The sequence below is a fragment of the Sus scrofa genome, chromosome 11 (assembly GCF_000003025.6).
Source record: "Sus scrofa isolate TJ Tabasco breed Duroc chromosome 11, Sscrofa11.1, whole genome shotgun sequence".
Taxonomy (NCBI): domain Eukaryota; kingdom Metazoa; phylum Chordata; class Mammalia; order Artiodactyla; family Suidae; genus Sus; species Sus scrofa.
In genome coordinates, this window is record NC_010453.5 from 16,653,211 (window position 1) to 16,678,626 (window position 25,416).

The 25,416-nt window shown below is 46.5% G+C and overlaps 1 protein-coding gene, 1 long non-coding RNA gene and 1 pseudogene across 2 annotated transcripts in view; 1 reads left to right on the top strand and 2 right to left on the bottom strand.

The window, feature by feature from the left end:
* FAM124A (family with sequence similarity 124 member A) overlaps window positions 1-4,884 on the bottom strand; it is an 85,797-nt gene extending 80,913 nt beyond the window's left edge. The window contains exon 1 of the mRNA XM_001925721.7: window positions 4,707-4,884. Coding sequence (XP_001925756.5) covers window positions 4,707-4,771 — 65 coding nt within the window. The 5' untranslated portion in view covers window positions 4,772-4,884. The remainder of the gene's footprint in view (window positions 1-4,706) is intronic.
* LOC110255768 lies at window positions 18,158-22,881 on the top strand. The gene is made up of 3 exons (XR_002336578.1): window positions 18,158-18,408; window positions 20,873-20,916; window positions 22,801-22,881. It is a non-coding gene; the product is annotated as an uncharacterized LOC110255768 (long non-coding RNA).
* LOC110255773 lies at window positions 24,494-25,017 on the bottom strand (annotated as a pseudogene).

Sequence of the window (25,416 nt, forward strand, 5' to 3'; positions counted from 1 at the left end):
TAACAACAGACCGAACAGGTCCTTGAAAGGCAACTTCACTAGGTGGGAAGCGTTCTGGAGACCCTGGCTTCAATCTATGCCACCGATTAGGCACGCATGCTCTGAACCTCCGTTTCCTCATCTTTCAAATAATAATTATCATATAGAGACATGTCCTAGAGTCCTTCAGATGTTCTCAACAATGATCGTATTGATTAAAGCATCTAAAAGCATGAGTGCCTCCCCTGTGATGAGTGTGAGAACACGCGGTCTTGGTGCACCTAGAGATGTACATTTCTATTACATAAAACTCTAAGTCCACCATACAGAGTGTTTTGCATGAGAAACAATAACGTACTGACAATTTACTTACGCCAGGCACCGTTCTAGAGGCTCTAAATGTCTAGGATCATTTCATCGTCACAAGCGCCCAATGAGGTATTATTACTGTCGTCCCCATTCTACAGATGGGAAAACTGAGAGCAGAGAGAGGTTGAGTACTTGGCTCAAGGTTCCCCAATGCCTAAGTGGAAGAGCCAGATTTTGAACCCCAGTAAGTTGGCTCTTTTGACTGTAACTTTTGAACTGATCAAGCACAGTCTGCTCACTGGCAGCAGGACCCACAAAGGTTCTTGGGACCATCTCGGCTAAGCTCTGGAAGGATCAGTCTTCAGCTCAACCCACAGCCCCTCCCTCCTTTGCTCCCATATTCTGTTCACACCAGCCTGGCAACAGTCCCTCTCCCCCAAACCTTGATGATCCAACTCCCCCCCCCCCCCCCCCCCCCCCCGCCCCAGCTCTCCTCGCCTGCCCCGAGGCGGTTGAACACTGCAGCGGGAAAATAAAGAGCGAGGTAGACTGCACCTTCCTGTCAGGGAAGCACTAATCACTCACCATTGCCCCCACATCATGTCAAGTCTCCATTCTCCTGGAAATGGGGGCTGCATCTGCACCCAATAGAGACCCATCTTCCCTTCTTTCCTACGGTTGCAACAGGGAAGAGGATCCAAAGCCAATCTAGCCACGAGGTCTGGAGTCCAGCCACCTCCACCTTCTCAGAAAGGTGACATTAACGATGGCGGTGCTCCTCCCATGCGTGTACCCTTTCCTGCTCACAGGACACCTCTGTGAGCGTGTCCTGCCCAACCACTGCCTCCATTTCAGGCAACCCCTGCCTCAGCCCACATGCCCTCCCAGCTACCGCCTCTCCTCACCCCTCCCTTCCCGGGACAATCGGCTCCACCTTCGCTTCCTCCCCCTGCTGTGGCTTCTGCCTCCACCTCTCCTGGGGCAACTACGACCCTGCCAGCTCTTCATCATCTCCATTTAAAAAGAAGACACCTCCCTTCCTCATCCTGACTCATTCCACACGTATTTTTTGTTCATTCCGCACCTATTTTTGCTCAGGCTCCTTTATCAACTGATCCTCCTTTACCTGGTCTTTGTATGTTGTAGTTTTTCAAGGCTGGTCTTAAATAGAACCTGCTTCCCAGAATTGCTAAAGGATTAAACGAGTTCATGAAATATGGAGCATCTTAGAGTGGTGCCTGGCGCAGACCAAATGCCAGGCACGTGTTTGCTGTGACCTTTAGCTGATGCAGTTCATGCCTTGGGCGCCCATGGCCTTTTCTCAGCTGACAGCTCCCAGATGCAAAGACAGGGTGCAGACTTCCTGGCTGACCTCCCCTCCAGGCAGGTGACTTGACAGCTGACTCATCATCTTTACTTGGATGTCTCCTAGTGCCTCAGATCAGCATGCTGAAAATGAAACTTCTTCATTTTTGAGAGAACAGGTTTGGTTTCGAGGGAACAGGCTACTATGAGAATCGGACGGAAAAAAAAAAAAAATAGCATCTTCTCCTAAACCTTCACAAAGCCCATAAATCTGCGTACAACTTGAAGCAATTTGTGGACCCTAAATTAAGGGCCCCTGCTTTAGTGGATGTGTCACTTGAGCTGAATCTTCAAAGAAGAGTAGAGTTTCACCTGGCGGACAGACATGCCAGGTGGAGAAGGGCCTACCTAGCTGGCAAAGAGGGCAGCTTGACACAAGCAAGGAATGAGAAAAAAATCCAGCTGATATGGTCAGATGCAGGGTGCACGGATGGGCCTGCCAAGGCCAGAGACAGAGGCCGGGGTTGCAGGGGGAACGATCCCATAACATTGAGGCTTGCAGGCCATACTAAACTCTTTGTACTTTATAGATGACAGAACCACTAAAAGTTTGCAAGGCAGAGGGATGTGATCAGATTTGCATTTTTAAAATGATGATGATAGCAAACATACTGAGTGCATTCTGTGTGCTTTACACACAATATGAAAGCTGGATAGGATAAGAGGGTGTAAGCTCTGAAAAAGCAGAGGAACTATGGACAGGTTTTTATTTTTTGTTTTTTTAGGGCTGCACCCTCTGCATGTGGAAGTTCCCAGCCCATCCGAGCCAAGTCTGCGATGTACACCACAGCTCACGGTAACACCAGATCCTTAACCCACTGAACAAGGCCAGGGATCGAACCCACATCCTCATGGATAGCAGTTGGATTCTTAGCCCACTGAGCCACAACAGGAACTCCCTGGACAGCTTTTTAATAAGTAAACTCAACTTTAAGGGATATATGAATCTGTGGCAAATACAAAACTAATAAGCATACGTTCAAACCATTCCGTTTAAATGCATGCCACTTTACCTTTAGCTTAAGAATGTGACTGAGGCAATAAGAATTCTTCAAGCAATCCTGGCTTGTTAAACTACACACTTAGTAATAGAGGCAGAGAACAGAAGTGACAGTGTGAGTATGCTCGCTCAGCAAGCCCCTCCCAGGAGCCCTGGCAGCTACCATGCTGTTTGTAGGGATCCCGGGGTGATGTCACTCCTGGGTCAGAGGGCTTCCCCTCCATTTCTCCGAGAGAGGGCCCTTGCAAAAAAAGATCTGTTTTACGTGAGCTCTGCAAATTGAAAACCAATGGACCAGCCGGTGCTTTATTTAACCCAGCTGAAAATGAGCTGGTTAATTTTGCTTTGTTCCTTCTATGCATGGTCCAGCTAACTGGGGGTGGAAGAGCCACAGATCTTCAATTAAAAATGATACATGTGGAGTTCCCGTCATGGCACAGCAGAAATGAATCCGACTAGGAACCATGAGGTTGTGGGTTCCATCCCTGGCCTCGCTCAGTGGGTTGAGGATACGGCGTTGCTGTGAGCTGTGGTGTAGGTTGCAGAGGTGGCTCAGATTTGGTGTGGGTGTGGCTGTGGTGTAGGCCGGCGGCTAGAGCTCCAATTAGACCCCTAGACTGGGAACCTCCATATGCCCCGAGTGCGGCCCTAAAAGGACAAAAGATCAAAAAAAAAAAAAAGGACATATATATGCCGCACATACAAAATGTGGGAGAAAGCCAGAGAGTTCAGTATTTGGTCTCAGGCTGCAACACTGGAATGAAGTTTGGTTCTGTAGTGAACCATAAATGATGACAAGTGAGGATAACTGGGAAAGCCCATCGCAGAGTAAATGCCCTGGGCTGTAACATCCCAGATCCTGGCTGAGAGTGGGTGGAGGCTTCAAGGAAGGAAGGGATTGGGCGCCCAGGATGGGCCGCCCTTGGGAGCCTGTCTCCAGGTCAGGTCAGACACTGGGCCCATTCTGGGCCTAGACTCTTCCTGTCCTCACAGGGTTGCCAAATCCTCAGATTAGTCTAAATCTCCCCACACTTCCAGGAACGAGGCTTTCTATGGTCTGGGCAGTTCCAGGACCCCGCCCGGGGTTACAGCGGATAGGAAAAGACACCCTTTCCTTCTGGGTCGGTACCGGCATCCTGGATGCAGTGCTGACTCTGCACAGGGAAATCCTCTCGAGATAGGGGCTGGGCGGAAGCCTTTACAATGACATTTGTCTCCTGAAAGACATTCTGTCTTTTGTCCCACTCAGGAAAAGTGTTGTTGGGAGAGGGTTAACGAGGCTCCAAAGCTTTAACTCTGTGAGTCCGTTGAAGCGAAGAGGGTATTTTTTAAAAACGGTTAGGGCTAGGACACAGCACCATCTTCTTCCCACCTGTGCCTAAGGCAAGCGGTTCCAGCTGGGACAGGTGCGCAGAGCCCTAAGAAAGTTGGGCGGGGCAGTGGAGGAGTTGGCGACAGGGTCTCGGCCAGCACATTAAAGTCATAAAGTGAAAAAATGCCATCCTCTTAGACGACTTCTTTAAGACTTTTAGGTCTCGAGCGTTGTACCCGCCTCCCCGCTTCTCCTCATCCCCCAACCCCCATCCCCAGGCTCCAGGGGGCTCCGGAGCTGCAAGAAGAAAGTCCTCGCCTCAGGCGGAAACAAGTGCAGGCGCATCCCTGGTCCAACACGCTCATGCGGGGGACCCCGCAGCTGCCTGCACTTGCAGCAGCTCAGAGACAACGGAGGCCAAGAGGGCTGGGGCGTGGGGGGTTACTCTGAACTGGAGTCCTTCCACTGTCCTGCCCTCCGGGGTGGGGCCCGCCCAGACCCGGGCAGCCGGCACCACGCGGCTCTGCCCTCAGGGCGGGCCCGGGAAGGAGCGAGCTCGCCACGGCCCCTCCGGCTTCCCCGCGGGACCCGGGCAGGAGGGGCAGCCCCGGCGGCCGCGTCCCGCCAAAGCCGCTCCGGCTTCGGCTCCGCCTCAGGGTCCAGGAAGGTCCCGGGTCGGGCAAGGGTCGCCGCGTCACTCGGAGACCGCCCCCCGCCCGCGGCCGGGCCCGTGCGGCTCACCCTCCGGTCTCGGCGCCAGAGTCCACGCAGTCCTCCTCCTCGCCGCCACCCGCCTTGGGGTCCATGGCGCGCTCCCTCCGGGCCGCCCAGCGCAGCCGGGCCCGAGCTGGCTGGGCTCCCTCGGAGCGACGCGCGGCCCGGCGCGCGGGGAAACAACTCGGGCACCACCCCTCGCCGCGCCCTCTCCTGGCCGCGCCCAGCCGGGCACCCAGGCCGCTGCCGCCCCGCCCCTCGCCGCTGGGCCGTGAGAGCGGGTGCGCGCGAGGGTTTGTGCGTGCGCAGGAGGGGGTGTGCACGGAGCGTGGGCGCGCGGGTCTGTGCACGTGAGGCAGTGTGTGCGCGCGCAGAAGGGTGCGTGCGCCGGGTGTGAACCTGTGCGCGAGCTCTCGCGGGCCCGCGTGTTGGGCCCCTGTGTGTGACGGTCGGTGCATGAGGGGGCGAGGTCTGTGTGCTCGCGTGCACCTGTGTGTGTGGTTTGCTGTGGGTGGGTGGGTGGGGTATGTAAGGGCACGCTTCTGCGTGTGTGATGAGTGCGTGTTCCCGTCTGTGCTTTGTGATCGCGTGTGATGTGTGAGTGAGCCGCCCCTTCTCTCCCCTGGGGGCACAGTCCCGGAATTCAGGATCCTAGGGATTGCCCAGAGGTTTCTCTCCCAGGCGTTCCGAGCCCCGCCGAGAAGCACCCACGTCACGGCGAAAGCAAGGAAGAATCTTTTACTTTTGGATCAGTTAGAACACCTAGGTGCTTTCTTTATAGTTTCCTCTGAATTGCCAACACTGAAGTCAGTATCACCTTTCTTAGCACGAGTCTGAGTGGCTTCCCATTACCCACCTGCCGGTTTACAATCGGTGTCAAGCATTCTTCTGCTATTTAAAAAAGGATGCCTTTAAAAATAACTTAAAAGACCATTGCAAGTACCTGCTCTGGGTGGGTGGTGCAGTAGGGGGTAATGGAGGTGTGTGAGGACCCCACCTCAGCACCTGGGGTGAGTTAATGATCTCTATTGGAGGGCCTCACCTCTCCTTAATAGAGGCTGGACAGAACTTGGGGGGCAGAGAGTATCAAAACAATTTGGATTTAATTCTGACAGCCCTGTCCAAGCTGTTGAAAGGCACTTCTTTCTACTTCCTTCTGTTTTAAGGCAAATTATTTAACCTCTTTGAGCCTTAATTTACTTATCTGTAAGATGGGACTATTGATATCTACCCCAGAGCCTTATTGGGAGTTTAATGAGATCACACGTAAAAATACTTAGCACTGGTCCTGCCCTAGTCCCAGGCAGCTACCATTACTTTAAAAGCATGAGCTAGCTACATCCCAGCCTCAATTTGCAAAGCAGTGACAAGTGGTGTGTGAAGGGGACTCTTTCTTCCCTCCCTCCCTCTCCTCTTCCTCTGTTCTTCCTTCTTACTTACCTAAATGTCACTCCTTTTGATTCTTATCTTAATCAAATTACACAAAAGAGGAATCCAACTAAACAAAGGACTAGACATGCAATCTTTCATCATTAAGAAAAAACACAAGTAAATATGCCAAGCTCAAATCTCAACTGAATTGTCCTTACTGAGCATGAAATTCTTAGGCAAAACAACTGGATATATTCCACTCAATTTATGCTCATTAGCGGAAAGCAAGGAGCATGCCACTTCTTCAAAGGAGACACCCCCCCCCCGCCTCCCACCCCATATACTGATTTCTGAAAGAAGACTCTCAGATGAGGCAAAAGGAAAGTTGTAAGATATTTCCATCACAATGCCAATAATGACCATCTTAAATCTGTCATTACATTCAATAACCAAATATCAGACAGGAGGTTGAATTCTGAACATATAAATAAGGGAAAACCACAGCAGATATGATGCCTGCCCTTGTGAAGCTTATAATCAGGACAAGGAGACTAATTAAGCAAGTACATCTTAACATATAAAACACAAATGGAGATGAATGCTAGGAAGGAAAAGAACAGTGTGCCCCGAGAGAACAGAATTCAAGTTGGGATGTCAGGGAAAGTGCTCTCAGAAAGAGATATTTAGCCCTCTGCAGTCTCAGGGCCTTTGCACTTGCTGTTTCTTCTCCCTGGAATAATCTCCTCCAGATTTTCTGCAAGGCTCCTGCCACATGTCTTTCAGGATTCTGTTCAAATGGCCCCTCAGCAGAGAGCCCTTCCCAGCTCAACCTACACCCCAGTATCCCCTTACCTCGCTCTGCTCTTTCTTCTAACTCTACCAGCCTCTGACACATGACAGGTATATCGACTAATTGCCTGCTCTTCCTTCCCCAATCCTACCCCCGGAATGGCAGCTCCGGGAGAGCAGGAACTCTGTTTTGGTCACTGCTGTAGCCTCAGCACCTGGAATAATCCCCGAGCAATAAATCTGTGCTGAGTGAATGAAAGGGAAGCAGCCCCAGAGTGGAGGGGGTAGTGAGGAGAGCTTCCAGGTGGCAAGAGCAGCAAGTGTGAGGCAGGACAGGGCACTGGGCACGGGATTAGAGGGGGAGGGAAGGCGAGCTGGGGGAGCGGAAGAACACGGAATGGCAAAGATGTCAGTGAGGCGTGTCTGTATGAATGTGACATCTCCGTGAATTCAATAGACTATTATAGCCTATTTGAAAAGTAGAAGAACAAATGCAATGTCAATGAAACCAGACGAAAGGGAACGATAAAAGTGGCCAGAGAGGTACCTATAATGAACATCCTGCCATCTTGCTATCCTTACAGCCATGAGGGAACCTGCCTTTGTCTATTCTGGGCAGGAGCAATTCATATGTCTCACCTCATTTAATCTTCAGCAAAGGTCTTTGAAGTAGGTTAACTTTTACATTTTGCAGTCAAAGAAACCAAATCCTAGTGAGGTCAGGTGCCCTACCCCAGGCCACCCAGTGAGTGAGTGGAGGAGACAGGTGGCCCGTTTAATGTGGGTGGGGTCCTTGTCATCTACCTAGAAGGCTGATGCTGGGTCCAGTCACAGCCTCAGGAAGATGACACTAAGCAAAAGGGCAGAGAAGAAAGAGTGAAATTAGCATGGCCTTTAGAAAATGAGATGCTGGAATTCCCGTCATGGCTCAGTGGTTAACGAATCCGAACAGGAACCATGAGGTTGCAGGTTCGATCTCTGGCCTCGCTCAGGGGGTTAACGATCCAGCATTGCCGTGAGCTGTGGTGTAGGTCTCAGACACAGCTTGGATCTGGCGTTGCTGTGGCTGTGGTGTAGGCTGGAGGCTACAGCTCTGATTCGACCCCTAGCCCGGGAATCTCCACATGCCGCGAGTGTGGCCCTAAAAAGACAGAAAGACAAAAAAAAAAAAAAAAAAAAAGAGAGATGCTGCTTAAACTACTTTAGTCTCGCTCAAGTATCCAGAGAAAGATCAGTCCAGCAAAAACCTGGCCTCCTTGCAAAATGATACGTTGATTCAGGTCTCCTCACCTGCAGGGGGCAGTTTTTTACCACTGGCACAGTCTAGTGGTGCCTCAATTTTAGGAGCCTCTCTTTGTCATTGTTTTGGTAAAAGAGCTATTAGCAGCTATATAAAAAGAGCCCCTTGTAGTGATCACCTTGTGTATTTCACCCAGGAGCTTTCCACAGTTCCTGGGCTCCCCTTCCAGATATTGAATGGTGATCACTTTAATTATGGGGGTGTAACAGCCTCCCACCCACTCCCCTATAAGAGGAGGGCAGAGGATTGTCACCAGTCAGCTTAGAGTGCCCTGCCTGCTGCCTTAAAGATGTTGCCATCCGGGTCTGAGGCCCGTGCCAGGGGCACTGAGGTAGAGTAATAGGCCAGGAAATGTGAAAGCTGAGTTCTGAACCAGAATCCATCCTGTCACTAGAGGAACAGGGTAGGGCCTCAGCTGTCGCAGAAACTCGAGGTGGGGGCCTTATGCACACGCTCTTTTTAATCCTCACAAAAACCTGGTAAGGCTTCCAACTGTCCTTAAAATGGGGCATGGCTAGCATCAATCTCACAGGAGACTCGAAGCCCTCTAGAAACTGTGAAGCATACAGATACAAGATGTCACTGATTTTTAAATGGCTTTTTCTCAGACAGAAACGAGGACACTCTCATGTTGTACTTCACCTAGAATATTCGCTCCAGCCTCTGCGGATGCTGTCGCCCACTGGGATGCCTTAAAAAACAAGAGCACTTGTTTATTCGTTGAGCATTCGCAGTGTGCCAGGCAGTGGCTGGGGCCAGGGACACACTGGGGGAACAAGTCAGAGACAGTGGCTGGCCTCATGGAGCTTTTGAGGTTGGGAGAGGGCACTTTATCTTGTTCCAGACCCTGTGGGCAGGGCTGGCCTTCCCACCAAGCCCAGCATCCTTAGAGGAAGCCCCACATGCCCCTGACAGGCACCCTTGGCCATTAGAGTAAAACTGGAATATCAAGGCCTTTAGAGGAGGAAAAAATTCGAAATAATCTCATAGTAAATAGTGTCAGCTTTGCAAGTGAAAGAGGTACACTCGTAATCACGAAGGCCCAAAGTTCTAAACAATAGACTTTACCTTCTACTTACGTAGCTTTAAGATAAGGCATTTAAGGGCTAGCGATTGGAAACACAGAAAAATCTTCTGGGCACGGGATTTGCTTGGGCTTGAGTTTCAAGATAGAGGGAGGCTGGGCCCCTTCATTGTGTGAGTCTAAACCTTCTGGATCATTTGCTGTCAGGCTAGCCTCCTCTAATACTGCTCTTTAAACGAAATACTAGTTTAAGGTATCCAGGAGCAAATCAAACTGGAAGATGTGTTGGTTTGGGAAGTGTTGTTCTTTTGTTTTTATTTCATTCTGTATTAAAAAAAAAAAAAAATACATTTCCCAGACTTAAACATTTCAGGTTAAAGAGAGACATGAAAAAAAAATCTCTTTCTTCCAAGTCTCCAGAAGAGTTTGTCTGATGTGAAAAATAAATATTATGATCATGACGAGAAAAATTATAAACTATTGACAAATCTACTTAGACAAAGAAAGCCACTAGCCTTACAGGCAAGCATAAGGGGACCAGATGGCAAAGGGATAAATGAAACTAAAGATAAACTGTTGAGTTGGAAAATAATCTTATTAAAATATAAATGACTCCGCTTGGATAGGGGAGAGCAGAGAGAGTGGTCCTGCCTTGCAGCCTTAGCCTGCAGTTTATGGTCAGATCTGAAGTCCAAGGCCAGAAGCCCCACTGCGTGCCCATGGCTACCCCTCCAACTGCCAGGTGGTGGGCAGAAAAAAAAATAGATGGGAACCCAGAAGACCCCTGGAAAAGTGCTGTGGCAATTTACAAATACAGGGCAATGCTAGACTCAGGACACGGCCTCCCAGCCCCTGAGACGATGGACTTGCCCTCTGGGAACTGTGGTCAGTCACCTATTTGTCATATGAACGTTGTAGACTCACAAAGGCTGGCTCTCCGCCCTCTTCTTATGCTCACACTTTCCTTCAGGGACCCAGTCTTCCACTGCTCCAGGTGCCTGGGCTCATGTCTTAGGGCTGCCGGAACAAAATGCCACACACCCGGATGGTTTCAACAGCAGGAGTTTACCTTCTCACAGTCCTGGAGGCTCCAAGTCCAAGATCAAGGTGTTGGCAAATTCAGTTCCTCCTGAGATCTCTGTCCTTGGCTTGCAGGTGGCAGCCTTCTCATTGTGTCCTCACGTGGTCATTCTTGTGTGAGCATCCCTGGTGTCTTTGTCCAAATGTCCTCTTTTCGTAAAGACACCAGTCAGACTGACTCCCCTAATGGCCTCAGTTTAATTTATTTTCCTGAAAACTTCATCTCTAAATATGACCACATTCTGTGGTAGCGGGGATTAGCATTCCCATATGTGAATTTGGAGGCATGATATTTAGCTCATAACACTCCTTTGAAGATGCCTCATGTAGGAGGCAGGATAGTCTGCGTAGTGAGTGGGTCTGAGTTTTGATGCTGGCCAGACTGCTTGAGTTCAAACCTCTCTTACCAGGTTTCTGATCTGGGGCAAGTTTTGCAACCTCTCTGAGAGTCAGTTTCCTTGCTTGCATCACAGGCACTCTTGCGAAGATGAAGTTATTACATAGAGTGCCGAGCTAGTGCTGGGCACGTGGGAAGTGTTGCATATTAATTAGCATTTGCTCTGCCTTCAGTCTGCGGATCTCTCTCTCACTTTGTGAGCTCTCTCGGGTTTTGTATCTGACTGTCCAAATGCACCTGCCCTTCTCCACACCAAAGCCACGCATGCACGCTCTCCTCAAAAGATACTGACTTGGGGATCCTGCTGGATTTGACACAAAGAAGATAGAGACCCTGCCCTTGAGCCCTGACATCATGACTGGGGAGTCCAGGCAATTAAACTAAAAACCTCGATACAATGTAATTCATGTTATTATGATAGACACGTGACAGTTTGGTTTGGGAAGATGTGTAGAGTGCGGTTAGAGCCAGTGGAAGCGAGGAAAGAGTACATCCTGAGCCTGGTGGGAGGGGAGCAGGGGAACGAGAAGAAAGGGATGGGGCAAAGTTTCACAGAATAGAACAAGACTTAAGGACTGAAGAGAATTCACCAAACAGAGAGAAAGAGGAAGGGCAGCGACCTTTCTTCTTTGAGGTTCAAGCTATTCTGCCTTCCCTTCCGCCTCCTTCCCACCCCAGCCCCGTGCCCTTGCTTCTGGTGGGTTGATATTACAGACCTCCTAGTTCGTCTGCAGGCCAAGGAGGACGTTGGCCTTTGGCTCACAATCAGCCTTTCCACCCCAGTACGGCCTTTATTTTACAGCTGCTCCAGCCGCAGCCTAAAACTCCAAGACACAAGTTTATGTTCCAGTCCTTCCTACTCCTGTTTCCATCTCCCTACCTGTTCCTTAACCTCATTCGGCCTTCTATTTACGCATTTCAGAGTTGAGCCACCCTGAAAAGTCTCTGGATAGATCCGCAGCTTTAAGAACATCCATGGCTACCATCTACTCACAGAATCTGGGCAAACACCTCAATCCCGGGCTGATCCTCCATCCAGGCTCCCTTTCCGGTCTCATTTCTCTCTCCGCGCCCCTTCTTTCCACTGCCGTGAGGGATCCTATCCTCCTGGTCCGTCAGTTAATTGCTCTGTATCCGGAACAGCGATAGGTACTGGGGACCCAAATAAAAAGGCATGATTCTTGCCCTTAGCAGCGAAAACGTAACCCGACAGTTTGAAAACAATGTGATAACCTCTTTCCAACCCAAAGTCAGGAGAGGGTCCTCCTCACCCCCGTAAATTTCTGGACCTTTTATGTAACACAATTGGTCACCTCGTTTGCTAGCTTCTTTGCCAGAGCTGTCTGGGCATCCAGAGCCCCTTTTCATGCTATAGGTTTCCAAGTACTGTGGGTCCCTGAACGAGAAGGCTGCCCCGCTGGGCAGGCTGCAAGGTGGCTGAGCAGAGCCTCAGGCTCAGATCCCCACTCTGCTGGGTCGACCAGTAGGCAGCACCCTGGCTAGAGCAGACGCCTTAGGGTGGCAATGAGAAGAGATACTGACTGCGTCTTTGGGACTCTGATGCTGGCAAGAGCGCTGCTTGCTGTGGCACTTGTGTGGGTTGTCAACACCCACAATGACTGTCCTCAAAATAAAATCCCTCCACCTACAGCTCTTATCCCTTCCAGAAACTACTGCTTAGCCCTTCTCTCTGCTGTGTCTTCAGCCTCTCCCAAGGTCTCCCCCACTAACATTTAAATAGTCATCTCTCTCATGTTAAACAAGCGGGGGGCAGGGGGGGGCGAGAAGCTTTTGATCCCCGTATCCTCTGTCATCACCTGCCACTCCTTCACTCTGCACATTTCCCCAAAGCACCGACAATATTTGCCCTCTCTGCTTCCCTCCCTTCCAGATGGGTTACAGGTTCCTGAGACGCTGGTGCCACCCTTCTTCTGGGGACAGTCACTTCCCTTGGATCCCAGAGTATAACACTCCTTGGTTTTTGTCCCATCCTCCGGTCCCATCTACTTTGTCTCCCACGCAGCCTCCTCTGCCGTCTTCATGGACTGTGTCCTCGAAATCTGTTCCTAGGCTCTCTTCTCTTCTTTGTACTCTCTCCCTCAGCGCACGATTTCAACTGATGCACGTAGGATTCCCATTGTAACCCCCGGCTGCGCCACCTCTTCTGTACAATGGATTCGTTCATCTTACCATCTCCTTGACATACGTTCTTAGATGCTTAAAAGACTTCCGATTAAAGTCAGACAAAACTGAACTCGCGATGGCCACTTCCATCCCCTGCAGCCCCTCACCCTGCCGTGATTCTCGTCTCTGTCTCGCATCTCAGTAAGTGGGATCATCACTAATCCTAGGATGCAAGCCAGAGGTTTCATCCTTGAAAACTCCCTTTCCCCTGAACCATTTATCAATCCATCACCAAGTCCTGCCATTTCTGCTTGCTGCATGTGCCCTGAGATTGTCTCCTGTCTTCATCTGCACTGCTGTCATCTTGGTCCATTCCTCCCTTCTCTTAGGCTCGCTTATTATGCTAATCTTTCAAACGGCTCCCCGCAACCATTCTTGTCCCTCATCCAGCCAGTGTTCTGTAACCAGCGTGCTCATCCTGAAAAACAAATCTAGCTGTGGCAGTCTCTGTACAGCCTGAAGGATTGCAAGAGCTTCCTGTTGCTCTGAGGATGGAGACTAGAACTGTACCAAACCTCCAGCCATGTGCGATCACAGGTCCCCACCCCAGTTCTCTCTGCATTCTCTGTGCTCAACCACACTGGCCCATTTTAGTTCCTTAAATGACCAAGGCACTTCCTCTCCAGGCACAAAGTCCTTGTCATGCCAGTTTCTCTAGCTGGGATTCTTTTCACCTGCTTCACTTGGTCATCAGATGGCCTCTCAATCATTGCTTCCTTCCTCACTAGATGGAGCTCCCTATTTATGCTTTCTTAACAAAGTGGCTATTTTGTATTTGTTTATATGCTGCTTTGATCCTTCCCTCTTTCCACCTCTGAATAATACGTGTCACCAAGATCAGACGATTCCACTCTCCACCATACTTTCAATCAATTATAGTGATTGACATAAGATGTTATTACAGAGGCATCTATGTCACACAGATGCCTCTATGCCTAGCACTTAACAGTGAGCCTAGTATACCGTAGGTGTTCTGCCAGTGCTGCTGAAAGGGTGATTGAGCACATGGTTGGGCTGTGGATGTTCTGATGCCTTTTCTTATTCTTTGGCTGTGCCCACTCACAAAAAAGTTCCTGGGCCAGGGATTGAACTCATGCCACAGCAGTGACCATGCCAGGTCCTTTAACTGCTAGTGGCCTCTGATGCCTTTTCTAATCCCTTGGAGGAAACTAGAAAAATGTTCAAAGTTATCCACTCTCATTTAAAAAAAAAAAAGACTTAGTTTTATTAAAGCATTCATCATGGGCACAGCTGAATATGTACCAGAGCAGACACAGTTCAAATAATTTTTATCCCACTGGGAGATCTATTTACTGGAAGAAGCATGAAAAAAGAGTATACTGAGTGACAGAAGTTAAATCCCACAACTCCTCCAGAACTGACTTAAGTGATCTCTGGACACTTCCTGGCTTGAGTAATCTAAAGTGGAAAATATTAGATTGTGAACTGGCTGGGTTTTGATGCTTTCACTTTTCTGTAATATTTTCCAGAATTCAAACTATTCTATCTGAATCATGTGTAAGTGAATCTGGTCATTTTCTTCCCAGTGTGTTTTTGACTAGGCATCTCCTCCTCTGATGGGAGTTGATGCCACGTCACCCAGGATTCTCACAGGGAAGAGGTTGCCAAGCCCTGCCAATTGTTTACTGGAGGTGGTAGAATCTCCTCTTCTGGAGGGGAAAGGAGCTGTCTTTTCAACGCAAGGATTCCTTAGTTCTTCAGGATTACATTAAACGCTCTCCTGCTGATGGGGAGTGAAATGAGTCCATGACTTCCGTCTCCCTCTGCATCATGATTCCGTGATCCTATTAACGTTTGACAGAAGGGCAAGTCTAAACGCGCAATTCCGTATAACCCCTGAGTTTCCTCCCGGGGATGAAATTGAATAGAAAATGGAATATATCATAGTGATGGGAATCTGGCTGTGTGCTTTGGAATAGTAACTAGCTGCACAGCTTGGTCACCTAGGAAACAAGCAAAGCCCCATGTGAGGATCTCGGAGGGCTTATGCTACTGACTCAAAATGTATCTGGATTTGGCTTCATGGTGGGAGGGAATGCATGTGATATTTTATCTGTGAGTCTGGGAACACTGACAAATGGTGTTCTAAGTGATTTAAGAAACCATTGGTGCATAAACCCAAAAGATCATGGTGCAACCACCCGCTTTATGTTAGAAAGGTGGCAATGTGGGTCAGTGAGCTGTGTGCCAAGTTTTAGGTTGCATTGCACATAATGCTAAATATCCAGATGATTCTTGGGGAAGAAAAAAAAAACAGCCAAACATCTGCCCATGTGGTTTACATGATGCCAAACACTGAAATATTTGGAAACATGCAGATGTCTGACTTTACAATGATGAACTTTTTGGATGAACAATTATGTGGGTTTTTTTTTTCCAATTCTCTACTTTGATGCTGCATAAATCATTTTTGAAAAGTTTCCTTATTATATATAATTTGGATATACATTGCATTTCAAGCCATAACCTATGGCTATCCAGAGAGTTGTTTTTTTGGTTGGTTGGTTGGTTGGTTTGGTTTTTTGGTTTTTGTAATAAACATTTTCCAATTCTCTTATGGAATTTTTCCCAAGAGAAAGATTAGAGGCACTTCAACTTGACCTCTTAGCCACAGGACACACAGTGGCCCTGCACCCGCCCTAGAGCCTCCCCTTCCTTCGACATCAGCCCTTCTGGTCCTCCTCCCACAGCTCTGGACCCTGCTTCTCAGATTCCTTTGCCAGATCCTACAGGACAGTCTGGCTTCTTGCATCGGACTCCCTCTGTTCTAGTCCTCTATTGCTTTCTTTCTCTTCTCATTCTCTAATCATTTCCTGGATGACTCTATGCATGCCCACGAACCCAAATACCATCGACAGGCTGACAAGGTCTAAATCTGTGTCTCGGACCCATTTCTCCTGGCTAAGCTCCAACGCTGACGCCAATTCCCTACACAGAATCTTCTCTTGGATGTCTCAGAGGTGTGTCAAATCCATCACGTCCAAAAGAAAAATTATGACCTTCCTCCCCAAACCTGCTGCCTTTTCATTGTGAACGATCCCATCATCCACCAGACACCAGGGTCACCTTTGATATCTTCATCTGTCCCGCCTTTCACATCCAGTCATCACAAATAGACCTCATCTATATCTCGTAATTGTTTCTTCTCTCCCTCTCCAATGGCATCCTTTGGTCTGGGTCAGCATCACGGCTGATCTAGGTGACTGTCGTAACCTCTTGCCTGGCCCTCCACAGCCACTTCTGCTCTCTAACAATCTATTCTCTACACTGGATAGAGAACTCTTAGAGAAATGCAAACTGGATCATGTTTCTACCCTGCTTAAAGCTCTTCCAGCATCCCCTGTGCCTGTGGGAGCAGCAGGAAGAATGGGCTGGCAGGGCGAGAGACTATGAACTACGTCTTAGAAACACTGAACCTGAAATGCCTATGGGGCATTCAGTTAGGGTCTGCTAGGCAGATGCAGATAGACGTCACAGTAGCAGATGTAACTATGGTAATTGCTGCTATAACTAAGAACCAAGGGGATATGTTATAAAGGTAAACTAGCAGGTGCAGTCAGGGGTCACAGAATGGCAACCACATTGGGTATGACCATAGCATCCTAGAGGCTGTAGAGGGTGGGGAACCCTCATTTGCTTGGGCTCCCAGAATTAAACTAGTGTTTTAATGGCTGTGTTATATACATATAACTCACAAGAGATTGATGTGCAAACCACCATGTCAATTCATTAATTTAGAGTGAGAAATAGAAATACTCAATTCTCCCCCAAGACTTAAGTTCCCCTCTCAATACATACTCTACCTGTAAGACGGATTATAACTAGCAGGCTGCTTGGTGAGCATAAAATCCAAGGTAGGGAAGTGAATGAATGATTCCTATTGATTGTTAGTCCAGGATACTCATGAACATGTTTCCAGGTACTGTCGAGACTGTGCCTTTTTTGTGCATTGCTAAACTTGTGGTTGGGATTAAAAACAACAGAGCTGTTTTGATTTATATATGAGAGTTATTTTCTACTAATGGTTTTTGCTCCTTTATTTTTTTTTTTAAAAGGCAAACAAATAACTTAAGGAAAACACAAGGCTATGGAAGTGTTCAGGATTTAGATAGAAATATTTAGCTCAAAATATGTCATAATTCAAAAAGTAACTTTGCACTCTCCATAGGAACCAGCCGGAAGAATGTTCTCATTAAACTTTTTGCCCTGAGGAAGACAAACCATTTAGCAAATAGTCATTTGATTCCTCCTTCTGCTTGGGTCTTAGAAAAAATAACCAGAGAGAGATAAGCCCCATGCTTCTGATGCAATTGCCTTGGGGGAAAAGAACTGATGCGAAGCAAGCTTGGTTCTCGTAGTGGAAATTGGGTGAGGCGAAATGAAGTTCCTCGGAACTGGGACCATGGTATTCCTCCTGCTTCTTCCTGCCCATTATGATGATATTGAGAATTTAACTCGCAGCCAGGCACTGTCCTGGCTCATTGAGTGTATTTACCCATGGAGTGCTTAAAACCCTGTGAGTTAGGTGCTCTGTTTATCCCCAATGTGCAGGTGAGAAAATTGAGGTACAGGGAGGCAGGAAACTCTACAAAGGCACAAACCAGTAAGCGGCGGAGCTGAGATTTGAACCCAGTTGGTTTGATTCCCAAGTTCACGGTCTCAAGGTCCCAACCTCTTCCTTTTGCTCTCCCTGGAAGCGAGACTCCCAAGTTGATGGTCGCAGACGAATTGATAACATCGCATCTGTGCTAAGTCACAGTCAGCTTGTGGAGCCTGTGCCTGCTCCCAGGGAGGGTCCACCTGAGGACAGGGTAGGAGAGGGGCTGGGATGGGGGCTGGGACATCAGTGGCTTTTCTATTTTTCTTTTTTACCCACATACCCCAAATGGGATTCTTTCCTTAAGCCTCCTGGCTAAGAAAAATAAGCCACTCACTTCAGGCGAACCGTGGAGAGGGGCTGGAGTGGGGGCGGGGAGAACAGAGCATGAAGCCTGGAGGCGAGCTCTTCGGTCAGAACACAGGGGTTCCCTCCCCTCCTGTCTGCGCGGTGGACACAGGGCTGCCCGGATTTGTTAGTTTTTCTCGAGGCCGCCTTCTGACCACATCTTTCTATTCAAGTCTTTCTTTGGGAAGAGCAAAATATGATTGTTCAGATTTCAGCTTCCTTAGCTAAAAACCCCACTCCAAGCGTGCCTCTTGGAGGAGAAGTTACTCCTACGCCACGTGGTCTGGGCTTGGACAGACACAAATAGCATCAGTTTTGTATTTCTTCACAGTCTCCTCGTTTTCTTCTGTATATGATTAACATTATCCACAGCAGGTGACATTATTACTTATAAATTACAAGGATGATGGGAGAGGGGATGGATGTGGAATGAGCCTCCCTTCTCCCTCTGGATTAATGTAGCGAGAGTGTGATGAGCATTTAAGTGAGAACCAGTGCCGGGAGAGAGAGAAGAGTCAACGCAGACGCTGCGAACATCACTGTTAAGGGAGAGACAGGGGAAGGAGGAAACGACGAAAGATCTGAGTTGAGTGGGAAACTATGTCATGGAAGCCGGAGGTGAGAGTTTGGGGAAAGGGTTTAGTCATCAAGAGTGTCAGATGTTATGTGAAGGTCGAGTCAGATGAGATCCATGAAGAAGGATCTAAGAATCAGAAAGCCCTGCAGAAAAGTGAAATGAGGTGTCAGTACAGTGACAGAGATGCTATGGCTTAAGGTCAGACATGCTGAGAAGCAGGTGACAGGGAAGTTTATGGATTCCAGACCCGGGGTTGCAGACCCTAATCAGACTTTAGAATCAGGCAATGTGAACTTGAGGCCAAGTGTATGAGCTGAAAGATGAATCCATGAGACAGGTGTGAGCTGTGTGTCCTCACTGGGGTAAGGCTTATAAAAGGGCGCTTGGGTCTCAAGGCTCAGGGTTGCCCTGCGTATCTGCACCTTGTGAAAAGCAAGTTTGTCAGAGGAATCACTCAGGCTTTCTTGGAAGGGTCATCTCAATTCTCTTGGGTATTAACCTCTGCTCCATGTCCGTTAGGGCCGTCATCTCCACTGGCTTGAAGTAGCAATATAATCGTTTGCTTGGTTAGTGTCTTTAACCCTGGGAATTAAAGAAATGGTGATATTGATCAAATCTATTGTGTTCATATTCCTGTGTTAAGCTCAGGAACGATCTATGTGTATTTGAAATGTGTAGTGTAGATGAACTGAGCATGTTATTTGATCAACACACCCCGTCTCAGGGCCTTTGCACTTGATACTCTTCTGCCTGGAAATCTCGTATTCCCAATAGCCTTGTCGCTCGCTTTGCTAATTCTTTTAAGTCTTTACTCAAATATCAACTTATCAATCAAACTTACCCTAACCACTTTTTGAAAAAATTACACCTCACCCCTCTGCAACTCTGCTGAATTTTTTTCACAGCACCAGCCACCCTCTTACGTACTATATACATTTTAATTTTGTATTTGCCCCCACTGTGCACCAGTTACTGCTCTAGTGCTCAATATACAGTGACAAAAAAAAAAAAAAAAAGAAAGAAAGAAAAAAAGAAAACACTTTTTGGAGCTGCTTGGCATCAGGGTGAATTTACATGGGCATAGTTGACTAGCAAAAGATGACTGAAAGAGCTCAAGAACAATGAAACCGAAGAGGAATAAAATTGCCTAAAAGGATTTCAATCATCTTAACACAAATTATTTTATTAAGTTGTATTAAGTTATTGAGTTAGGGCTATGATTTCACACACATGACACTTATAATGTTATAAACAGATGTTACTTCAATTTTTAAAAATGATATAATTGAACAAATGGTGTCATCAGAAAAAAATATATGCATATGGTAGCAAATTTCAAGCAGAGCAAAACCATTTACGATGAAAAGTGAGGCTCTTTTTCACTCCAAATTTCTTATCTTTTCACCCTAACTCCCTCCCAACAGTTTTTCCTGCTTCCTTTCAGAGATTTTTCCATGCATATACTCACATACACGAATATATTCTTTTTGACCAATTTGCAACATTACAGGTTGCATTGCCATGATTTTTCTCACTTAAGGTATTTTGGAGATATCCCTATAAGAAAACACACAGGCCTGACTCCTTTTTTAAAAGGCTTTCTTTTGATATTTCATTTCATGAGTGGCCACATTTTAAGCTAGTAACATTGATTAACCCTAACAATACCTGGGTGAACATCCTTATAAAGCTATCTGTTCATTTGTCCCTGTATAGGTCTAGCTGTAGGATAAGTAGTTAGAAGCTGAATTGCTGATTATCTGAGGGGGTATGACATGAGTTTAAAGTCTTTCTTCCTCAAATTCTAATTTGGCGAAACTAACTTTGGTTTCACTTCCAGCATATCCCACTCTGTTTGTCAGACACAGGGCTGGATACTCATCCCTTGCTGCCCAATTTCCTATCCTAATAACGGAGATATTTAATAGCTATGCAAATACACTAGAGACATAATGTATTAAAATAGCAGCAGAAAGTACCACTTATGCGTTGGGAGAATTGACTTAATAATGGAATTCCACAAGCCTTTATTAAAGGCTCAATCCGTAGGCCCACTTCATCCTTTTGGGCACATCGAGGTCACATTCGAGGTTTTCAGCCACTGCAGACAAGAGAACGGAGGGTGCCTGCCCTGACTTTCTACCTGAAAAGGCAGCAGTGCTGGGCCTGCTGCACATGGTTTTAATGGCCCAGTGGTGGCCAGCAGGAGAGCTTTCTATGGATGCACATTGAGTAGAAAAAGGAAAACCTCTCTTTCTTGGGGGATCGTGGGGACCCTCAGCCCCTCCTGGAACATCTGGGCTTGCTCCACCTCTACCTGTAACTTGGTGGCAGGGTCACTGCAGGGATGGGACAGCCCATGTAGAAATGCTAGAGGAGCATATTAGATCAGGGAGAACCCGCCTATGGCTCTTGGAACATCACAGACAGGCCCTGAAGGAAACTTGGAGGACAAACTGCCAAAAATTCAAACTTTTTTCTTTCTTTCTTTTTTTTTTGTAATAGGGCAGAGAGATTACTATCAAGAGGGAAAGCCACATATTTCACTGGTATGTTAGTAAGCCATTTCTCTGGAGTGTGTGTGTATGTGTGGCGGGGGGGAAGCCCTGATTTTTACAGTGCTTGCCAATTTCCATGGTGTAAATACTTCCACCATGGCTGGTTGGGAAGAGATATACACCTTGGGAACATGTGCATCGTAAGCCAGTGTGAGCTGGCCCTGGCTCCCCACAGCTTGTTACTTTTGTACAGAAGTAAGAGAACTGTCCATTTCTCTATTTTCAAATATTCCCAATTGTGTCAATACCACCACCTGTCCAAATGTTTGAGAAAATAGGAATCTTTTTATAACTAACATTAAAGAGTCTTAGTGTTCTGGTTACTGCTGCTGCTAACAAAACCCCAAAATGTAATGGTTTCAAAAACCCATCGTGTTATGCTTGTGGGTTTTGTGGGGCAGGAGTTTGGGGAGGGCAGATCTGGGGATGGCCTATCTCTGTTATATGATAGAGAAGACTCAGAGGCTGGGTTTACTTGATAACTGGAGCATGGGAATCAACTAGAAGTTTCCTTGGTCACTGTCTGATGGCTGATACTGGCTCTCATCTGTTATAGCAGCTGAGGCTGTTAGCCAGAACACCTACCCAGGGCGTCTCCATGGGTCTACCTGGGCATCCTCATAGCTACATGCTAGCTGCCAAGGGCACCAGGTGAAAGCTGTATTGCCTTTTATGATGGAGCCTCGTTTCTTACTTCTCTTTGTTCAAGGGAACTTGTAAGACAGCATCATTTCTGCTAAATTTATAATATCACCTGGATTGAAGGGGAAGAATAGAGACCCTATCTCTCCAGAGGAGGGGTGTCAATATCACTTTTAAGAAGAGCATGGGGAATGGGAGGTGTTTTGTGGCCATCTTTGGAAATGATAACTGATCAGAGTTGTCTCTTGGGGCACTCTTCAGAGAAGCAGACTGAAAATAATTCCCATGCAGCTTTTCAGAGAGACATCCAAGAACTTTAAGATTCACTTTCTCGAGGTGTTCTAGACTCCATGTGTTCTAGACCCTGTCACCAAAGAACAGTGTAAAGGGGTCTATTAGCTTAAGAAACCAGAAGAACCATATTCCTCCACCCATTCATTCAACAAATATTTCTCAGACACTTCTCTGTGTTCAGCACTGGGTTAGGTACTTAGGAGAACAGATAACTATGATGGTCCTGCAAGCTCAGTGCTGGGGTTTTGTGGAGGAGACAAATAGCAAGTAAAGTAACAAATAAAGAAGCAAACTATTGCTAGCTTGTAACAAGTGCTACAAAGACAGTAACTGTATGTGACTGAAAATGATTGGCTGGGTGCTTCTGTTAGGCAGGGTGGACAGGGACAGGCTTTCTGTAGAAGTGACTTTTAACATGACAAATGAAAGAGTAGGAAAAGACGTTAAGTGTCTTAGAAACCCAAGACAGCGTTTCTAAAGTCCCCAAGGTAGGGAGGCGTGAAGTGTGTTTTAGGGGGTGTAGGGAGAAAGGGGAAGCGAGACAGCAAGAGGGCTGCGTGGAGATACTCTCAGCACAGAGATGCATTTCATGCTGTGGGGAAGGAAAAGAGCCCCTGGACAGGGTGTATGCTGGTCAGACATGAGAAGAGCCAGTGCACAGCGGAAGGCGTGCAAGCCCAAGTCATTTATTTTTATTGACTATTTCTTCTCCCACTCTGTCACTTGCCTTCTTGTTCTCTCCGTGGTGTCTTTTGATAAAGTTCTTAATTTCAGTGTAGTTCCATTTATAATTTTCTTTCTTTCATATGCCCAAGCTCATGAAGAAATTCTCTAATATAATCCACCAGAGTTTTATAGTTTGCCTTTCACATTTAGATCTACAGATGATTTTTTGAATATGGGTAGTCAGGTCATGAATTTTGTTTGTTTTTTCCCCAGATGGCTATCCAGCTCTCCCTGGCAATTTATTAATGAGACTCTTCTGGTGTTCCCGTCGTGGCGCAGTGGTTAACGAATCCGGCTAGGAACCATGAGGTTGTGGGTTCGGTCCCTGCCCTTGCTCAGTGGGTTAAGGATCTGGCGTTGCCGTGAGCGTGGTGTAGGTCACAGATGCAGACTGGATCCCGCATTGCTGTGGCTCTGGCGTAGGCCGGGGGCTACAACTCCGATTCGACCCCTAGCCTGGGAATCTCCATATGCTGCGGGAGCGGCCCAAAGAAATAGCAAAAAGACAAAAAATAAAATAAAAAATAAAAAAAAATAAAGAGATTCTTCTTTCTCTCTTCTCTTTTTTCCCTCTGATTTAATGCAGGTGAGACTTTCTTACTGTAGATTTTTCCTATTTCTTTCTTTTTTAAATTTCCCCAGTACATTATTTTTTTTCTACTGTACAGCATGGTGACCCAGTTACACATACATGTATACATTCTCTTTTCTCACATTATCATGTGCCATCATAAGTGACAGTATGGAGGTACCTTAAAAACTATATATAAAACTACGATATGACCCAGCAATACCACTCTTAGGCATATATCCGGACAAAACTTTCCTTGAAAAAGACACATGCACCCGCATGTTCATTGCAGCACTATTCACAATAGCCGAGACATGGAAACAACCCAAATGTCCATCGACAGATGACTGGATTAGGAAGATGTGGTATGTATACACAATGGAATACTACTCAGCCATAAAAAAGAACAAAATAATGCCATTTGCAGCAACATGGGTGGAACTAAAGACTCTCATACGGAGTGAAGTACATCAGAAAGAGAAAACAAATAGCATATGATATCACATATCTGGAATCTAATATATGGCACAAATGAACATTTCCACAGAAAAGAAAATCATGGACTTGGGGAATAGACCTGTTGTTTTCTCTACTAAACTTTTTTTTTCAGGCAATGACTGTATTTTCAGTGACTATAACCAACTTACAGTACAGCAGACTAAATCATAAAGACTTTTGTTACATACAAATTGAGGGAAAGTAATAACTTCCTGAGGTTACAAAACTTTGGCAAATTAATACAGTCCTTGTGGATATAATAAAACCATATTTAGTGATCATTTTCACTCCCAAAATATCATCTAAGTACCAAATCAAAACACTGTGGTTTTTAATGGTAGTTTATAGCAGGGCAGGTTATATTATACAAATTAATGTGCCTTTAAAACTATACAATCTCTCCTCTGAAAGGAAGTTCCTTCAAGCAAGCTGTTGAAGTTAACCACAGTGGAGTGATGGTGTGTATATGAGAGGTGGCTCTGCTTTGTTCTGAGGTTGGTCCCAAGCCAGATGAAGTGCCAGTGTGGGAAACGCTTTAAAATCCTACCTTAAGAAGATTAACTACACCAATTTGAAGATATTATTTCAAAAACTGTTAAATTTTTCACATGGATCCTGGAACCCTCAAAATTGGATAAATATTTTGGATTACACTAATTTTGGATGATCCCTGTTATATAAAAGGTTTGCACCTGTTCGTTCTGGTCAGAAGTCATATAGCCCTTCTTTAGGTTATTAAAAAAGTTCTTCCTAAATCGTAGTTGTATTTTTAAAATAACAAATACATAAATTGCCAGCTTAAAGACACCTGGGGGACCAGATGTTGTAAATCAATTTTCATGATGATTTCTCTGCAAATGCTGCAGCTGCCATGGGACTCCTTATCTTCCTCTTGCTGAAGCGGTCAGCTCTTCCAGCTTAGCATTCGATTTATGCGTTACCCATTCCACGGCCTCTCAGCCTTTATTAGCATTTGAAGATATCATTCTTGCCCTAAGTCCTTCTGTGTAACTGCTAAGACTGACTCCTTTCAGATATTATGACTTCTTGAGTGAAAATAGTTTTTCCTGGGTCTGGAGGATGTGGTTTGTGTAGGTCCCAACAACAGAAACCGTATTTGCCAATGAAATATTTGTAGACCTAAGTTCCATTATTTACTTTATAGGATCAACTACATACTGTACGCATGTTTTGGTTCCTGCTGCACCAGTAAATGAATTCACAATGGAAGGCAGCTCCCACTCTGAAGGGGTCTATATGCCTGTCCATACATCAACCCCAGGTGTACTTGGTTTCCTAGGGTTTCAATGTATCTGCATTGCAGCCGATGTAGCAATTTCCCACGGATGGCAAAAAGACATGCTGTGAAGCTGAAGTTCAAATATGCATGGTACACACTGTTTTTGTGTGTTTTCCGTTTACTGCCTCTATGTAACATCAAAATATGCAGTGCTAAGGGACCATGAGCAAAGAGGTGACACCTGCTCTCATCTCCTCACCTCCACCTCCGCCCCCCTGGTCTTTGTAGCTGGTACCACTATGCTATGCTTTTTAATCATGTCTCCTCCAGTTCACTAATTCTCTTCAGTGGTGTCTACTCTGCTGTTGAGCCCATCCATTTAGTTTAAAACTGTATTGTTTTAATTTTTAGAAAATTCTGTTTTGGTCTGCTTTATCACTATGTGTATGTGTGTATGCATAATATATATATTTACTATTCCTTCAGCGATCCTCGAGTTTGTTTTTTATGTATTCAAACA